At 41.9% G+C, this 18,900-nt stretch overlaps 1 protein-coding gene across 2 annotated transcripts in view; it reads left to right on the plus strand.

Moving 5' to 3' along the window:
- The window catches only part of CTNND2 (catenin delta 2), a 566,936-nt gene that overhangs the window by 477,750 nt on the left and 70,286 nt on the right, over positions 1-18,900 (plus strand). For both annotated transcript variants that reach the window (XM_075728121.1, XM_075728122.1), the window contains one exon: positions 9,088-9,238. In XM_075728121.1, the coding sequence (XP_075584236.1) occupies positions 9,088-9,238 (151 nt within the window). The remainder of the gene's footprint in view (positions 1-9,087; positions 9,239-18,900) is intronic.

An 18,900-nucleotide genomic window follows, 5' to 3' on the forward strand; every position in this document is an offset into this window, starting at 1 on the left:
TATAAAGCTGTCTAATCGTCTTCAGTGACCGAGAGGTAACACTTTTAACACAGGCAGTACTTAACCAATGCCATTATGACGGGAAAGTGAGCAGATAAAAGGAAGCCTGAATAATTTTTAAAAAATAAAAAACTGTGTAAGGGATTTAGATAAATGTCTGCCACTAAGAATTAACAGATGATATGTGTCTAAATGCCCTAGTCTGCTTTTGAAAATTTCAAACACAAAAAGAAAGCAGCAGTACGTAGCTTTAAGGATTAATAGCTGAGAGAGGCTGGAAGTTTTCATTATTACAGGGAATACAGTTTCTCATTGATACATATACATAAAATCAGCACATGCACATAATAAATCTTAATCTGCAGGACATTTTTAGCACTGTTTGGGTTGCAGGAATTCCTTCTAAAGCCAAATACTAACAAAAAAGTAAAAAGTGTGACATACATATATTTGCATATAATTTTTCTATGTCAAGATAAAACATTTTGGACCAAAGCCTTGCCATATATTACCCATCTGCAAAGTAAACTTGGGTTTTTTTACAATGACTAATAGAATATTTGTTCTATGCAATTGTTATTAGCATCAAGACAATCTATAACAAATCAAAAAAGGAGCATATTGGTGACAAATAACAGGTCCAAGTGAAAGTTCACCAGTAAAACAGGATACTGATCTGAGGTATGAGGAAGGATATTTTCAATGTGAAAATTTAACCTGGGGTAGATCACCTCTGTGTATCTTGACTTTGATGTATATTCTGGTTCTGAAGAAGAGATTGACAGCTTATTTACAAAGCAGAACTAATTTTGGAAGAGGCTGTTTCAGGTGAATATGGAAGTTTGTTCATCTCGCTCTTCTGCACCGAGACGTCGTTACATAGGGAGGACACTGGTGTTCGGAATCTGAAGGAAGCAAACCCATTCCTTTCATGGAAAAATGCATGCATATCCTCACAGATCTCTCTTCTTTGTTCATATACTTATTTGATGCATCTATGCATAATATGAGTGGCCTTTCCGGAATAATACATATGGAGATGTCCAAATACGTATGCTTTTGGGGGGGGGGGGGGGGGGCGGGGGTTGACAAAGTTTTCCACATCGCTGCCAAGGTATGTTTGAGGGGTGACTACTGCTTTGCACAGTGGCCTGTGATACTGCACTGGTCAGTGCATGTCCCCCTCCTGATGGGGTTGATGGCCACCGGCAGTACACACCCCCAATACACATGCAGCCTGACAGCCTGCAGGTCAGGTTGTCAGCGCTGTACGTGCACGCACCTACCCTCTTCTGCAGAACTCAGCTGCTGCCTGGGGCTGGGTGGGTTTCTGTTTGAGGGGATTCATTGCTTCCCAAAATATTTTCTCCATCAAATCTTAACCAAGGTAATTTCACTGTATCCTAAACTTCCTACAGGCAGAAGGAGCAACACGTAAAAAGGATGGCCATTGGTTTTGGTTTTGCTGTCTTTCATTGCCACTCTGAGCTACCTTTTTCCCCAAAAGTAGACTTCCTCTAATTATACTTAATATGAACTTGTATTTTAAAGCTGCTTGGTAATATGAAATAAAATTCTAGGCAAATACATTCCTCATCAAGCTTAGCTGGAGATTTCGCTGAGCAAATAAGGCTTGAGACATGCCTTTGGAAGCAGTGGAGACTCCTTACTTCCCATTAGGTATCTACTTTCATTGCAAGCTCTGTTAGTTTTCTTTGTCACTTAATTTGGGTTTTGGCTAGTTTGTGCAAAAATGCACAAATAAAAATAGGAGGTTTGCTGACTCAGCTGTATTCTGAAGACACTTGCCTGCTTATTAAGAAATTTCTCTCACTATCACACTTCAAACCTGAAGTCCTTTCTGCAACCTCATATCATTAATTATTTTAGTACCTTGGATTAAAAAAATTACGAGGTATAAAATTACAAGACTCATCCTGTAAAAGGAAATCTCCATAGATCTTTTTATATGTAGTCTGGCATCAGTATTTTTCCTTACATGGTGGGAATAAAAGTGGCTTAAATCTGCTGAGCATGTAAAAAGTTATACGCAAAATGTCCTAGAGTTAACGATGTCAAGAATCCAAGGTTATGTCCCTTATGAACAAAATTTCCCTCTCGGGAAGAAAAGAGATATTGGGATATCTGTATATTACTATGTCTGCCTATATGCATCTGACAGCTAAATTTAGGCTGATGTCAGTTTGTCTGCCAGAGACATTTCTGCAATACCTGTTGATGTGAACTCATAGAATCACAGAAGGGCTGAGGTCGGAAGGGACCTCTGGAGGTCATCTGGTCCAACCCCCTGCTCAAGCAGGGTCACCTGGAACCAGTTGCCCAGGACCATGTCTAGACTTTTTTTCAATGTCTCCAAGGATGGAAACTCCACAACCTCTCTGGGCAACCTGTGCCAGTGCTCAGTCACCCTCACGGTGAAAAAGCATTTCCTGATGTTCTGCAAACGTCCTGTGTTTCAGTTTGTTCCCTTTGCCTCTGGTCCTACAATATTATCTTTTCTATTGCATGCAATTAAAAACACAGTGTTGTCACCACAAGTAGGATTTCCTTAGTTTTGTCGAACCCTTAAAAATAATTTCTTCATTCATATGATCCTGTTTTGTTTTAAAATACTATCATAACGTATATAGGTAGTACGTATCTTATAAAACCAGGAAAGAAGATCTACTGTGTTTCTGTTGGCAACGTAATGGCTTACATTAGAACAGGTAGCACACCTGCTCTGGGCCTTGGTTAGTCCTTTCTGTGTGCCCAGTCTTCTGTCCCAGTTACTTTTCAGGCTTTACAAACTTCCCTCATCTGCTTTAATGACAGGATGCCCACCTTCATTTTCCCGAGTGTCTGTTAGTTCCTTGGGCTCCTTAATATCAGGAACAAGTGCTGCTCTGTTTAAGTCTTGCAATCGCATGAGGCCATAGTATTCCTTGACTAGTTCTTTCTACCTCCTTTTCTTTCACTTCCACGTTTGATCATACTCAGCAGGGAATGATAAGGCTCTTTGGTTAGACAATTGAATGTCCCTGCCTTTGATCCCCAACAGGTACAGTACCCATGTGAATGGAGTTTATGGGTCATTGGCCTGATCTCTTGAGATAGCTAGATGCAATCTCGGTCTTTGCTCCTTAGGCAAGCTACTACATTTATTTTCTTAATTCCATCCTAGAGAAATCTGACTTTCATGGGAGCAAGAGCTCCATTAAGTAAATTATTAGATGAGGAAACTGAAAACATAAAAGGCACTGATTCAGTCACAAGGTCAGTGCAGCTACTTCAAACAGTAGTATGAAAAGAGTTTCAAGCTCCTTACCATCCAGAGACTTGCAGATAATGAGTAATTATTGTCTAAAGCAGCAGACATCTAGGTTATCAATCTTCCTCTTATCAGGCAAGGACATATTGTCAGTTCCTTGCCAGACTTTTCTGATGACTCTAGTTATTTACATATTAACCCTTTGGAGTTTCATTGGGCTGTTCCAGGAGAAAGTTTTTTGGATTACAGTGAAAAGGCTTACATTCATTTTCTCCAAAATAATAATATTATTAATCCTTATGTGATAGGATGGAGAAGACCACTTATAACAACACATCACGTAATCAACAAAGGCAAACTTTTTAAATAACCAGTGCTTTATTTTGTCAGGAATTCTTACCTGGGTGGAATCCCCCCTGTAGATGAGGCAGCATCAATTAATACAGGGCAATGTATTGGCTCTGTAGGAAGGAAGACAAGATTCAAGGGACAGGACGATATTCAAGAAGCAAGACCTGCTGCTGCAAACACCCATATCACAGACATCATAAGGAGATCAGCATGGACTAGGAGCACAGTAGCTCATGATGAATTAATGCTCAAAGTAATCCCTTACTACACTCAGTCAGTTTGCTTCCCATGAGATGTGTCATTTTTGTCTCAAAGCCTTTCTTTTTTAATGATATTAGGTACAATGTTTGGAGAAGTCATTGTAATGGCTCTCAGATCATTTTGAACACACAGCACATACTTGTACTGCAGAACCAAGAATGATGAGGTGGGAGGGCAGTACCTTCTGAACTTTACTTTCATCAAACATTTAAGGTATCTTCTGTTAACACCATTTTAGTTTTCTGTAATATATTTATGTCACTATTCTTTACCCACCAGATTTTTTCCTTTCTCTTTAAGCTTGTCTAAAGTCATGGAGCAAGAGTACAGTAACCAGTTAATACTTTTCTCTTGTCCCAGTGCAAAGATGTAGAGAACTTACTGGTGGCCTACCAGGTGGGGTAATTTCTGAGACCAAAACACTGCAGTCAGGGAGCAGAAAGCCCCTGGGAAGTGCTTGCTCTCTTCAGAAACTGCAAAAAGATAACCAAGATTTCAGAGCCTTGCTCTTTGTCAGGTGGTGTGACTTCTCAGGGATCCCAGTAGAGTTATTTGAGTGAAGAAAATCTGTAATAGTAAAAGTGGAATGTAAAAATATTCTCTTTTTTCCCTGATGCATGTATTACATTGAGTATGATCAGACAAAGAGGAATATTGATCTTCGATTACTCATATGTCTCAGCAATTTCCTTTAATATTCGATATCTCAATAGTCTTTAAGTCACAGTGTTGAACTGTACCAATACAATGCATATTCTAGTCAAAACTGAAGTATGTGATGGTGAAATACTCTGGAGGTACTCCGATAACAGTGATGTCAATGGCAGGAGAATGAATCCATTCAAAAGATCAAGTGTATACAATTGTTGGTATTCCTTGGGGGTTTTTTGTGGGTTTATTTTGGTGGGTTTTTTTCTTTTTCATTTTGTGCTGGAAATGTCTTCATCTTTTAGTTTGGTCTCCTTTGGTGGTGGTTCATATGAGAATAAAAAAAAACACATGAAACACTAAAAGGAGTTAACTGCCTAAATGCTTTTCAATTTTTCTGAAAAAAATAAGTACGTTTTATCTAGATTAATTACTCTTTTGTTGAGTTTCAGCCTAATGTAATCTTAATCCTTGGAGACATTCAGCTCTAGAAAGGGTCCTTTATAATAACAACTGTGACAAACTGAAAAACGATTTTCCGGTTTACTGTATTTTTCTACTTAATTACTATGACAAAAATAAAAAGGGAACTACTAATGAAAGTGGACATAGAGATGCACTAGGTACCTTCAAAGTGATGTATGGCAGTTATGCCCCCTGAATTCAATTACCTGTAAAGAGTATTCATGCACAGATTGTGGCTCCTGTGCTTGTCTCTGATAATTTAGCCGCAATCTGATGCAACAATAATGATTTTTATTTTTTGGCTCCTTGTTCCCTCTAAAGTGTTTGCTGTTCCCATAGGAGCCCTTTCTCTTTACAAACTGAACAGTTATTTGATCGTTGACACTGCCACTGATTTGTGGAATAACAGGATGATTAAGCACATTGGCAGAGTGCCTCATTTACCTACTGATAGGCAACAAACCCTTTGTCTCTTTTCTTTTTTATGATATTTCATCTCTTCTCTTTTATAATTCACTGAGCTCATATTAGCAATTGACCTGCAATGTGGAAATGCAGGCGTGTTTCACGATGGCTTTAGGCAAACAAAAGGATCATCAGTATATGCAAGAGCGAATCAATTTTTCCATTCTCTGCGAGAATAAAATAGCCGTTTTGAGGCATCTCAATTTGAGCGTTCCTGAAATCTGCACAGCCCAGCGTAATTGCTTGCAGAGACTTGTCCTAATTGGCAGCTTAAGGAAAGAGACACAGACAGTTCTTACCACTTTCCACATGGAAAGTTCTCTGGAGACTGTTGAAACAATTAATAGACATTTCTGTCTTTCTGCCTAAGGTGCATGACTTGAAAACGCAGATGAAATGATAGCAAATCACACATTGAGGAGTCTGTGAACTTCTCCCAAAGCGGATGGCGTTCTCTGGAAACAGAGCTGGGGGCGGGGGAGGAATGCGCGGGGGAGAGGAGAGGTTTGGTGCATACTTTTCTCTCTTTCTCCCATTGTTTTATGCATGTGTGTGCATATGTGCGTCTGTAAAACATTATATCTGGATTTTTCCCCTGTGAGAACTTTGGAGTGGTATTTTTTACTATTGTGATCAAATTAATTAGTTCATTACAGATGCTGAAGGCTTGCATGTCATTTATTCAGTAGGGAGGTTTATATTTTCTCTTTTTTTCATACTGAGTTATTTCAGTGTTTCTCCTACAATGTCTTCTGCTCTCCGTAGTGGTTAAAAAAATCCATTTCTTAATCTGTTTCTTTTAGGTTTTTGTTTTGGAATGGATGATGAAAATACTACAATCCAAGAAGTCTGCTCTTAACCTGGGTTTCATAAAACAAGTGCTTGTGTTTTCCCTGGGTAGCTGACTAAAAAAATTCAAAGGAAAACTATTTACTGAGGTTTTAATACGGAGGTTTTTATAATATAGTGGATAATCTGTAAGATCATTTTAGATCCTCTCTGGTATTGAATAGACACAAATAAGTTTTTTTAAAAAAAACAAACACCCCCAGTGGTTCCCCATGTAACCCATATTGGAAGCACTACATCCGATATGTACTTTTGCGATGAACGACAGCATCTTTCAGTATACTGTCTGCTAGCTTGAACTCTCACCTCAACCAGGCAGGCTCACTAATTTCTCAAAATAGTCTCACTGCTACCATGAGCTCTCACTCCAGCAGTCACCTTGTAATCACAGCAGATGCAGCGGAGGCCTCCCCTGGGAGAGGTGTAGAACAGCCAGCAATGGGAGTTTTTAAGTGCAAAGAGCTATTGCTTTGGGTACTCCCAGCTGCAGGTGACAGTGTGTTTAACTGGCAGGTAAATACATGTTTATTAAAACAGGAAGCTTAGAAAGATTAATTTGGTGTTTTCACAGCGTCCTCTATATTTAGTGTCCCATTAAAATCAAGATATAGGAAAGAAATTATTTTTCAGCAGACACTTTCAGTTAAACTCACTGATCCTTAAGAGGTGTTTTAGTTTTTATCTGATGATCATCCTGTACACTGGTTCTAGAGAAGAGACTGGAGGAGAGAGCGTAGAATAAGATCAATCAAGAATCCTGCTACCACTTCTGTCACCTAAAAGCTATTTGCTTTGCTGCAGAAAATGATGGCACATTTACGTTTTAGACACATTACTGTGCTCAGTGATGCTGAGAACCCTGTGTGCCATTTACCTGACTTGAAAGCTTATTGTAACCATTATCACTTTTGTCTACAGCAAAGTCCAGCCAGCTAGCTTTTGTTATGCACGGTTGCTGCAGAGGAGAAATAATACAATAATATTCTTTAAATGCTGATTTCTTTTCCTTTTTCCCAATTTCCCCTGAATGACTTCACTTGGAATGAATTTGCACTCCAGATAGTGCAACATTGCAGCCCTTGTCTGTCTCTGTATCTATGGTTGTTATCATAAAATATATTCTGGCTTTTGCTGTTCAAGGCACCTGTCTGTAGCATAAACAGATGCTAACTTTTAAAGTGAACACTTCGACTGTGGTAAGTAGAGGCCATATGCAGAGGTTAAGCATGGTCTGCTGACAGTGAGTGTGCTTACCGTTTTCTAATGCTTTATTTCATGGAATTTGTTTTTACTCTTTCTGTTTATGGAGGAACACTATTACAAAGTAACTGATCTCTAAGGTGTGATCTAACTGTTCTTTAAGGAAGGTTTCTCAAAAGAGAAGGGTCATCATGATCTGAAAATCCTAAGGCTTGTCATCCTATTTTCTGAAATATTTGAAATATTTCAAAGGCTAAGGGCTTCCAGAACTATGTCTTCACCTTCCAGGTGTGATGGCAGGATAAGCATCCATGCCATAGCACTGAAAGGAGGGAGAAGCTCTGCCTCAATAAATTCCTTTCGACTACTGGTATGAGGAGCATGAATGTGAACTTTATGAAAATTCCAGAGAAGAGCTCAGGATGTGGGAAGGAATATATGCTTAGTAGATGGCCTGTTTTGAAGCGGACTGTGCTGAGAAGGCCTGCACATCCTGCAAGTGTCCAAACATCTCAAATTTGGCAATACCCATAGATTTTAAAACCACAATGTCACAGTTTTGGTCTTGTTTACATTTTTCCAACTTCTGGAGCTAACAGTGGAATGAAAAAGAGGATAGTATAGTTAATCTTTCATCCCTTCAGACGCTGGGAACCCCAAGTTGTGCAGCATTGGATGGACCTCCTAGTCATGGTAGGCTGCACAGGTCCCATCCATGGAGAAGTTCAGTAGCATGATAGTCTTTAGAGCTCTTAGAGGATTTTCTTAGAAGTAAACAAATCCATTCATCATTTCTGCTGTCAAACCAAAAGGATGTTCAGATGAGAACACGCTGCTTCACTTTGAGATAAAGACAAAGGCATGCCAGTGGTGTCATGACCAGCTGCCAAGTGGGAGATGCCTACAGGCTTCTCCAATACAATCAGCAGCTGGGTTTATCCTGCAGCCACGTGGTACATGCAGCGCGGCACAGCACAGCACAGGCCTGTGCCTGCCTCAGGTCAACTCTTATGTGAATCTCGAACTCCTCGATGAGCAATAGTCTTCCGGTTAAGACCACTACTGGTGGCAAAACCAGGCATATAGTTGTCCTCATTTTTCCTTCTGAACAAGTCGACGATCACAAGAGAAATTATAACAGTATTTTCATGTTTTTAGACTAAATAGTTCTTACAGTAATAACAAAGAAATACTCAGACCTCTTGAACATGTTTTTTTAATATATGTTTTGTAATATAAATTTTGTTGTTTTAGCAGTGAACAAGCATCATTAGATGTTACATAGAAAATGCTGATGCAAAGCAAATGGTCTGCAGACTTGGGCTGTGAAAATGTAACCAGGTGTGCTACGAGTAAAGTCAATTCATCATTTAATTTCTCTGCCACCATAAAAAATTAGTGCAGATTTCCAAATCAAGTGGTTGCCTAGCATCATAAGTGCAATTATTTCCTCTTTCGAGTTTGCATCAACATGCTTCTGTTACCCCTTACCCTATATCTGTTACAACCTGAGATGCCTTGCTTTCTGTAGTGAATTTCTCACTTTCATCTTCACACTCTCCCATGTGTCTTTACAGTGGTCAGTGTATATCCGTGCTGCTGTCCGCAAAGAAAAAGGATTGCCAATCCTGGTGGAACTGCTTCGAATAGACAATGACCGGGTGGTATGTGCAGTCGCTACAGCTTTACGAAACATGGCCTTAGATGTCAGAAATAAGGAGTTAATAGGTATGTTCTTTCCAAACAATCTATATATTTTGTGGGTTTGGGGTTTTTTTTTCCAGTTTGCAGCAGAATAAGCACAATGAAAATTATTCTCACATTTCTAGCACAATTTCTTTAATTCTTTCTCTAATGTGTCGTATTCACATTTTATGTGACAGCTTAGTGCTGTATTGCAAGGAATTGTTAAATTAATTAAACATCATGCAGTATTTCATGATCTGTCATACTGTAATCTGCAGAAGAAAAGCAATGGCTTTGTTCTGCTTTAGCACTTCATTCCTAGGCTGGCAGTAGCACTTGCATCTTCCACATCGAGGATCTAAGCAGAGCAACCACTCCTGATCCTCAGATTATCTATTACAAGTAATTTGGGGGTCATGAAGCGACAAATCTTAAAGATTTTAAGATGGTTCGAGGAATTTACTGGGCAGATTAGTAGCTCCAGCAAGAGAACTGGGAGATGCTTGATTCACAAACACATATGCAGTTAAGGAGGAGGACAATAATTTACATAAATCATTGTTGCCCCTGAATTCTGATGGTATGGTAAGCAAACATCTTGGGGCTTGGGTTTTTTTTAATTTTGTTTATGTTTTTGGTGGCGTTTTTTAGCTGAAATTTGTCCAAGCACTGTGGATTGTTGAACTTTCTGTCTTTGAAAAATAATCACTTCCTTGGTTTTGAACTATTTCAAAAGTCATGACAAAATTATTTCTGCTTCTTCTGTACGTTAAGAGTGTATTTTTTATTCATTTTTGCGAACTCATTAATTTTTTATCATTACAGCATACTTCTTCTCCTCTGCTTTTAATTACAGAATTCCACAAATAGATGCTTGGACATAACGTTTTATTATTTGTATCCAGTGCTATCTCAGGGTTAGTGCTTCATTACAGCGGGGCTCTGCACGTTGTTAAAACAAGGCAATCACTCCCCTCACATATTGTACAAACTAGAGAGACTTCACTGACAAAATGTTATACAGCAAATGGAGGTAGAGGTTGGTGAATAGTGTAAACCTTTTGTGATTGCCCAGGGATTGAACTCAAGACTGATGCTTTACCTGCAAAACCAGCCTGCTTGTTCAGCTTTTGCTTGTGTTGTAGCTGACAAAATTGTCATGAAATTAGATTTGTTCTATGTATTGTGTTCAGCTTTCAGGAAGCAGGATGCTGCATATATGTTCTTAGTGGTTTTTTGTTGTTTTCTAAGAATTTTAAAGCAGAAATTACTGCTGAAGGAAGTATATCAGGCTATCTAATCTGGATTAATAACAGACCTTTTTTTTTTTCTCTCATGATCCACCTCCACATTCAGTCTACACTATGTCATAGTCTCTATTATTCAACATCTTATTCCTTTATTTGTGGGACTTGTCTACAGGGTTCACAAACAGTATTCATGCTGAGTTTTCTTCTATATTATCTTATCCCTACTTAGTGACATCACAAATTCTCTTTACAGTTGAATTTACTGAGTATAAACATGGTTTATAATGCCATGAATTAGGCTATATATGGTTACCTTTTCTGTGCTTGATTATTATTTTTTAATTGAAAGTTTTATTTCCTTCCCAAATATGCAAATTTCATTTAGGAAATTAAGGCTAAATATGTGAAAGTGGAGCTGTCTTAACACGATATGCCGTTCAAAATATTCAGTAAATTATGGATAATAAGCTTGCACAATGTCCACATTTTAATATTTTATGCAATTCTTGGAGAACATGTGATATAAACAAATATGAATTTTAAAAAGTTGGAAAAAGTCTGTTGAAAATAAGTACCTAGTAAATTTATTTATGTAGCCAACCTGTAATGCAGTGCTGCTCAGATTTAAGTTATTCGTGGGGTGATTCTGGGGAATTATACTTTATAACTGCAATACAAATTCACTGCAGTTTAAAAAATGTCTCCAAACATGCCAATATGACAGGGAAGTTATGACTGTAATTCCTGAACCATTTCAGATGTTATATGTTCTTTCTTTGGCTTTCATCATTGAACTTCAAAGAAACAGTAATAACAGTCATTATTTCTCTTGTTCCTGAATATTTTTTAGCAAATAGGGCATATCATAGAGCTGATTTTCAGAAATGCTGAACACCTGCAATTGTCGAGGATTTCAACTAACGTAGGCAGTCCATTTTTGTCAATATTACAGTTCCACGTGTTCTGAGATGCCTTAGCTGTTGTTATGGAAAGGAGGACTCAAAAGGATCTTCTTGAGGTTAGTTGCTCAAGCATCTTTCTGCCTAAGCAGAATCAACATCCTGTTTATCTTTCCTCTTTGCAGCTTTTGTTTGTGCATCATATTCTTGCGGTGACAAGCCCTACCTCACGAACTGGAATTTCCCCCTTAAGATAAACTTTATAAAGGTGAATTTTCCAGCTGTATGTATAGTAAAATTATCTAAGTAGAATCGAGTTGCTTGGTTTTTAATGTATCTATAAAGCTTTCTTCTCAGTGATGCTGTGGTTCCATTCCCAGCTGACAAATTTTTACTGAAATGTGCCAGAGAATGAAATACCTCTTTCTGCTGCTGCCAAGCAGCCCATAAATCAGTGTTGAGGCATCTGGCAAATATATCAGAAAACTGGTTAAAATCCAGACTCACCTGTACCAAACTACAAAACAAACAAAAAGACACTTAAATGACCAGAAGTTTCTTTCTAGACTTCATTGAATTGACCAATCTGTTTTGGTTTTCACACAGATCTATCAAGTGGGTTGTTATATTGCTAAAGGTTGGTGCCAGGCTTCTCTTATAATTTAGCTGAGCCATCCCCATAAAAGCATTTTCTTAGTTTATATTGAGGTCTTCCTCCTGGGTTTCATTTCAGGCATGCTCTGTGTCCTCAATAGGACCTTCTTTTTTCTCCCCCATCACTTTTGCATTGGGCCATGTGTCTCTAGGCTGAGACAGTGGGCATATTCATCTTTCTCCTTCCCAAAATTAAACTGCACTCAGACAAACACTTGGTAAACCTGGTCTGCTTAGTACTGGCACTAGGTAATCCAGCATCCGGTTTTCCCTCCTTGGACATACTGCCCAGGTGTGTTCCTGGTCATGGTCAGATCCCATTCATTTTCCATGTGCCTTTCAGGACCCTCGTCTGCATGAAATAGTACCCACTCTATGTTGCTTCCCAAGAGTGCACCCCATGGGAAGGTTTATCAGCCTTTTCTCTCTCTCAGCAGTGCCACAGCTGAGGGAAGTGGTGCTGTGGGTCTTGAAAAAACCCACTGCTGATATTGCCTGTTTTGTTCTTCTTTGGTTTCAGCAGTCTAGGCTGCACAGCACCTCGGTGTCCCTCTGGTACCCCAGCATCTTCTTGCTTCTTTTTGCGTTCTCTATAAGCATTTTGGAAGGCTTTTTTTCCTTCCTCAAAGCATAAGCTTCTCCACGGGGCCATTAGCTTCTCCCCCTAGCTCCAGTAGATGCCTCTGAGTTGGCCAAAAATCACATTTTTTTGCTTTTGATCATTCACTTAGAAGAAAATCACTTTTGTCCCACAGGTCCTCCAAGAGCTTTGTTGATGACCTCTGTGCAGTTGTGTCTTCCCCATGTTCCTTCCTTCTTCCTTTATCTTTCCCCGTCTCTCTCAAAAAAAGGGGAAGGAGGGGGAAGTAGAATAACGAACCCACCCTTCTGTGTCCCTCAGCACTATATAGGTGCCTTAATTTATGGATATGGCATTATTCTCCCTCTCCCAGGAATGTCATTTTTAACTTGAGGATTCCCTGCAGACCTGCTGCTTCTGGCAGTGCCACGACAGGATGCCAGTCAGGCCAGTGCCTCGTGCCGGAGCTGTTCCACCATCTTCCCTACAGTGAGCGCATCTACACACTTTTATTCTCTAAAGGCACACTTTGTTGGAATGATGTCAAAAAATTGCTAACTTAGAATAAGGTTTTTTTCTTTAAAAGGATGAAACTTGGATCAGGGCGGAGCAGAAAGGCTTCAGAATAAATCCGTCTCCTGTAAACAGCATTTTTGCAGGATGCATTGTTTCCTTGCAGTCTGCTCCAGCAACCTTCAGCGGCTTTCTCATTCAAACACCTTCCACACAGTCCTCTAGGCTTCTAGGAAACTTTCTGTGGATCATCTGAGCCTGCACTGTAGATGTGTGTCCTACTTTAGACAAACTCTCTTTTCCTCCCTAGAGTCTCCCAGCCAGTACTGGTGCAGCAGCCTCCCTTTTTACTAGTCCCTCTCCCCATTCTGCATGTGAGAAGGCTTTCCAAACCGAGATTCCCCATTTGATCTTGGGGAACGAGCCAGCTTCATCTGTCTCTTACCTGAAACACAGCCAGCAGTTTTCCTCTCTGCTGCCATCCATGACCTCTTTAACAAAAGAGAATATGAAATGTACAGTTAATTGAAAACTATGTGACTTGTTATTCTACCTACACAAGCAGGTACAGACTGTCCCTGTCAATGAAATTTTTAAAGGATTAATCTCTGTCCCCAAAACTTGCATTTGCATTGTTCTTGTATATGCACGGCATTTACTTTTGATTTTAAATACAAGTATTGTGGCATTTTAAAGTGCATTAGGTGGTCTTTCAGAAGAGTTCAGCTGATTTTTCAAGCTGCCCCAGATAAGGAATTTGTCACTATTCATGTACAGCAGAATATGTACGGTATAGGGTTTGCCCTCTTGAAGTACAATTTGGAACTTGTATTAGTATTGCATTTCATACTGTTTAGTGATAAGTCCACAGGGTATGGGCTTCTGTGTGAATGCAGAGCTGGAGGTAAAATTTATAAAATTTCAATGGACAGTTTTGTGCTTCAGGTCTTTCTGTCACTTTTCTCTTATCCTGACAGTGGTTTCTAATGCTATTCTGGGTCAGTGTTGATTAAGAGAAGTATTGTAGTAGTAATTCAAGAGCACCATTCTTTCTCATGGCCTCTTGGTCTGTATTTTTGTGGTTAAATAAAAGATGTTTTTAGAGACTGGAAGTATTTTGATCACTCACCCTTGAAAAAAAAATGGAGGACAATTCCACCTAAAGGTTTTTGTTGACTTCTTGTCCTGTGTAGAAGATATTCTAGAATCACAGAATGGTTTGGGTTGAAAGGGACCTTAAAGATCATGTAGTTTCACCCCCCCGCGCCATGGGCAGGGACACCTTCCACTAGACCAGGTTGCTCAAAGGCCCATCCAACCTGGCCTTGAACACTTCCATGGATGGGGCATCCACAGCTTCTCTGGGCAACCTGTTCCAGTGCCTCACCACCCTCATAGTGAAGAATTTCTTCCTTATATGTGATCTAAATCTACCCTCTTTCAGTTTAAAGCCATTACCCCTTGTCCTATCATTACATGCCCTTGTGAAAGATCCCTCTCCAGCTTTCTTGTAGGCCCCCTTCAGGTACTGGAAAGCTGCTATAAGGTCTCCCCAGAGCCTTCTCTTCTCCAAGCTCAACAACCCCCAACTCTCTCAGCCTGTCTTCATAGGAGAGGTGCTCCAGCCCTCTGATCATCTTCGTGGCCCTCCTCTGGACTCGCTCTAACAGTTCCATGTCCTTCTTATCTTGGGGGCCCCAGAGATGGATGTGGTACTCCAGGTGGGGTCTCATGAGAGCAGAGTAGAGCAGCAGAATCACCTCCCTCGACCTGCTGGTCACACCTCTTTTGATGCAGCCCAGGATACGGTTGGCTTTCTGGGCTGCAAGCGCACATTGCCAGGTCATCTTGAGCTTCTCATCAGCCAACACCCCAAAGTCCTTCTCCTCAAGACTGCTCTCAAGCCATTCTCCGCCCATCCTGTATTTGTGCTTGGGATTGCCCCAACTCATGTGCAGGACCTTGCACTTGGCCTTGTTGAACTTCATGAGGTTTGTATGGGCCCACTCCTCAAGCCTGTCAAGGTCCCTCTGGATGGCATCCTTTCCCTCCAGCATGTCAGCTGCACCACACAGCTTGGTGTCATTGGCAAACTTTCTGAGGGCGCATTCAATCCCACTCTCCATGTCGCCAACAAAGATGTTAAACAGCGCTTGTTCCAATACCAAATCCTGAGGAACGCCACTCATCACTGGTTTCCATTTGGATATCAAGCCACTGACGGCAACTCTTTGAGTGTGACCAGCCAGCCAATTCCTTATCCATCAGGCGGTCCATCCGTCAAATCCATGTCTTTCCAATTTAGAGACAAGGATGTTGTGTGGGACAGTGTCAAATGCTTTGCACAAGTCCAGGTAGGTGACATGAGTTGCTCTTCCCTTATTCACCAATGCTGTAACCCTGTCATAGAAGGCCACCAAATTTATTAGGCACGATTTGCCCTTAGTGAAGCCATGTTGGCTGTCACCAATCACCTCCTTATTTTCCATGTGCTTTAGCACAGTTTCCAGGAGGATCTGCTCCATGATCTTGCTGGGCACAGAGGTGAGACTGACTGGCCTGTAGTTCCCCAGGTCTTCATTTTTTCCCTTTTTAAAAATGAGGGTCATTTTTTCCCCTTTTCCAGTCAGTGGGAACTTCACTGGACTGCCACAACTTCTCAGATACAATGGATAGTGGTTTAGCAACTTCATCCGCCAGTTCCCTCGGGACCCATGGATGCATCTCATCAGTTCCCATGGACTTATGTACCTTCAGTTTCCCTAGATGGTCTTGAACCTGATCTCCTACGGTGGGCAGTTCTTCATTCTCCCATTCTCCCATTCTCCCTGCCATTGCCTTCTGTGACTTGGGTGGTGTGGCTTGAGCACTTGCTGGTGAAGACTGAGGCAAAAAAGTTGTTGAGTACCTCAGCCTTCTCCATATCCCAGGTAACCAGGTCTCCCATTTCCTTCTGGAGAGGGCACACATTTTCCCTAGTCTTCCTTTTATCACCAGCATACCTATAGAAGCTTTTCTTGTTGCCCTTGACATCCCTGGCCAGATTTAATTCTGTCAGGGCTTTGGCTTTCCTAACCTGATCCCTGGCTGCTTGGACAATTTCTCTGTATTCCTTCCAGGTTACCTGTCCTTGATTCCACCCTCTGTAGGCTTCCTTTTTGTGTTTGAGTTTGTCCAGGAGCTCCTTGCTCATCCTTGTAGGCCTTCTGGCGTTTTTGCCTGACTTCCTCTTTATTGGGATGTATAGCTCCTGAGCTTGGAGGCGGTGATCCTTGAATATTAACCACCTTTCTTAGGCCCCTCTTCCCTCCAGGGCTTTATCCCATGGTACTGTACCAAGCAGATCCCTGCAGAGGCTGGTCTCCGGAAGTGCAGGGTAGTGAGCTTGCTGTGTGCCCTCTTTGTTGCCCTAAGGATCTTGAACTCGACCATTTCATGATCACTGCAGCCAAGGCTGCCCTTGAGCTTCACATTCCCCACCAGCCCCTCCTTGTTGGTGAAAACAAGGTCCACCATAGCACCTCTTCTTGTTGACTCCTCTATCAATTGGAGAAGGAAGTTATCATGAACATATTCCAGGAACCTCCCAGATTGCTTATGCCTTGCTGTGTTGTCCCTCCAACAGATATTGAGGTGGATGAAGTTCCCCGTGAGGACCAGGGCTTGTGAATGTGAGGCTGCTCCTATCTGTCTATAGAGGGCCTCATCTGCTTCGTCTTCCTGGTTGGGTAGCCTGTAGCAGACCCCCACTATAATGTCACCTGCCCCTGCCCTCCCTTTAATCCTGACCCATAAGCTTTTGTTTGGCTCCTCATCCATCCCCAGCCAGACCTCCATGCACTCCAGCTGGTCACTGACATAGAGGGCAACACCCCCTCCTCGTCTCCCCTGCCTGTCCTTCCTAAAGAGCTTGTATCCTCCAATTCCAACATTCCAGTCATAGGAGCCATCCCAGTATGTCTCTGTGATGTCAGTAAGATCATAGCCCTGCAGGCGTGCGCATGTCTCTTAACTCCTCGTTTATTCCCCATGCTACGTGCATTTGCATAAAGGCATTTAATTTGGGTCCCCAGTGAAGCTGACTTACTGGCTGGAGTGGCTGGAATTCCTTCAGGTGCTCTCCTGCTGACCTGTGATACTTCTCCAGGCTCTGGGCATCTATTTCCGGCACTGGCATCAAACTGGTAGGAGTGGGATGGATTGAGGTTCCCCTCCCCCAGCAACTTTAGTTTAAAGCTGTCTTCACCAGCTTGGCAAGCCTATGACCGAAGATGCTTTTCCCCTTCTCCGACAGATGGACCCCATCAGCCCCAAGTAGACCAGGTTTCTCAAAGCCAGTCCCATGGTCTAAGGAGCCGAACCCCTGACTGTGGCACCAGTCCTGTAACCATTTGTTGATTCGCCAGATTCGACTGGCCCTTTCAAACCCCTTCCCTTTGACCGGGAGGATTGATGAAAAAACTACCTGCACTCCAGAGTCCTTTACCACCGCTCCCAGGGCTCTGTAATCCTTCTTGGTACTCCTCATACTCTCCTGGCTGTATCACTGGTGCCCATGTGAAACAACAGCAGCAGATAATAGTCAGTGGACTGTACAACGCTTGGTAGTCTCTCGGTGACATCCCTGATACGAGCCTACGGTAAGGAGCACACCTCTCTAGAGTGCATCAGGTTTGCAAATAGGTGCTTCCATACCTCTCAGAAGAGAGTCACCTACTACGATCACTCGTCACCTTTTCTAAGCTGCACTGGTTGTTATACGGGGAGCAGATTGGCTGCCTGACTCAGCTCCAGCATCTCTCCTGGTGTGACGGGTCTTTCCTCTTCAGTCTGCAGAGCAGTGAAGCAGTTCTGCAAGGGCACCTCAGGCTTCGGGGGAAATCACTTCCTCGTGCTGGTCCTTGCTGTTGCAACCATCCATTCTTCTGCATTATTGGCCCCCCTCCCTTCTGTGTGTGCCGATGGGGGAGTTTTTGGCCGTTTCACCATGGACTGTGGGTCCACTGCAGACTGCGCTTGGAACCAGCCATTTAGCTTCTTCTCAGCCTCCCTGATGTTATGCAGCCTTCTCACCACCTCCTGCAGCTCAGCCGCCTGCTGCAGGAGGTCCTCCACCTGGGCACACCTTTTGCAGGTGGGTCTGCTGCCTGTCCCTGCCCCAGGAGAAAGGTCTAGGCACTTCTTGCAGTCTGAGGTCTGTACTGCAACCTCTCCCTTCAGCAGCTCCGCCTGGGCGGAGGCATCGGCCAGCGCTGGGGTGGATGGTAGACATCCCAGCCAGAACTGCAGCCTTTTGTTGCGTCAAGAGAGGCTTTGGAAGGTACCCAATTTATCGTTATAAGTCCGGTCGCGTTCAGTGCACTGAACTATCACGATTACGGATTCACAAATAACGTAGGCACCTTTCATCTAGTCGTGCTGCATGAACTATCACAGCCACACTTAAAGTGTCTGGTCGCGTTCAATGACCACTATCACACTAGACCAATAAATCAAAGCAATTTATTAAAGCAACAGACACACAGGTTCTTTGGATTACCGGTGGTAAATTCACTGACTGCAAGGCACATGCAAATACCAAAGCTTTGGATAACACAGATGCATCAAAAGACATAAAGTGACTCTATAGAGGTTTCTAAGTTTCCCGGGGAGGCACTTGGTATAACCAAGTGTTAGATTCTTACCCAAAGGCGTCCCGATGGGGGGAAAGAGAGGCTCAGCCCGTCAACTGATCCCAGAGGTCAGAGTGGTATGCAATGGTATCTTCCCTAACATCCTCTCTCTCTTAGGCTAATTTATAGTATTTTT

This window comes from Pelecanus crispus, chromosome 2 (assembly GCF_030463565.1).
Source record: "Pelecanus crispus isolate bPelCri1 chromosome 2, bPelCri1.pri, whole genome shotgun sequence".
In the NCBI taxonomy this organism is placed as follows: domain Eukaryota; kingdom Metazoa; phylum Chordata; class Aves; order Pelecaniformes; family Pelecanidae; genus Pelecanus; species Pelecanus crispus.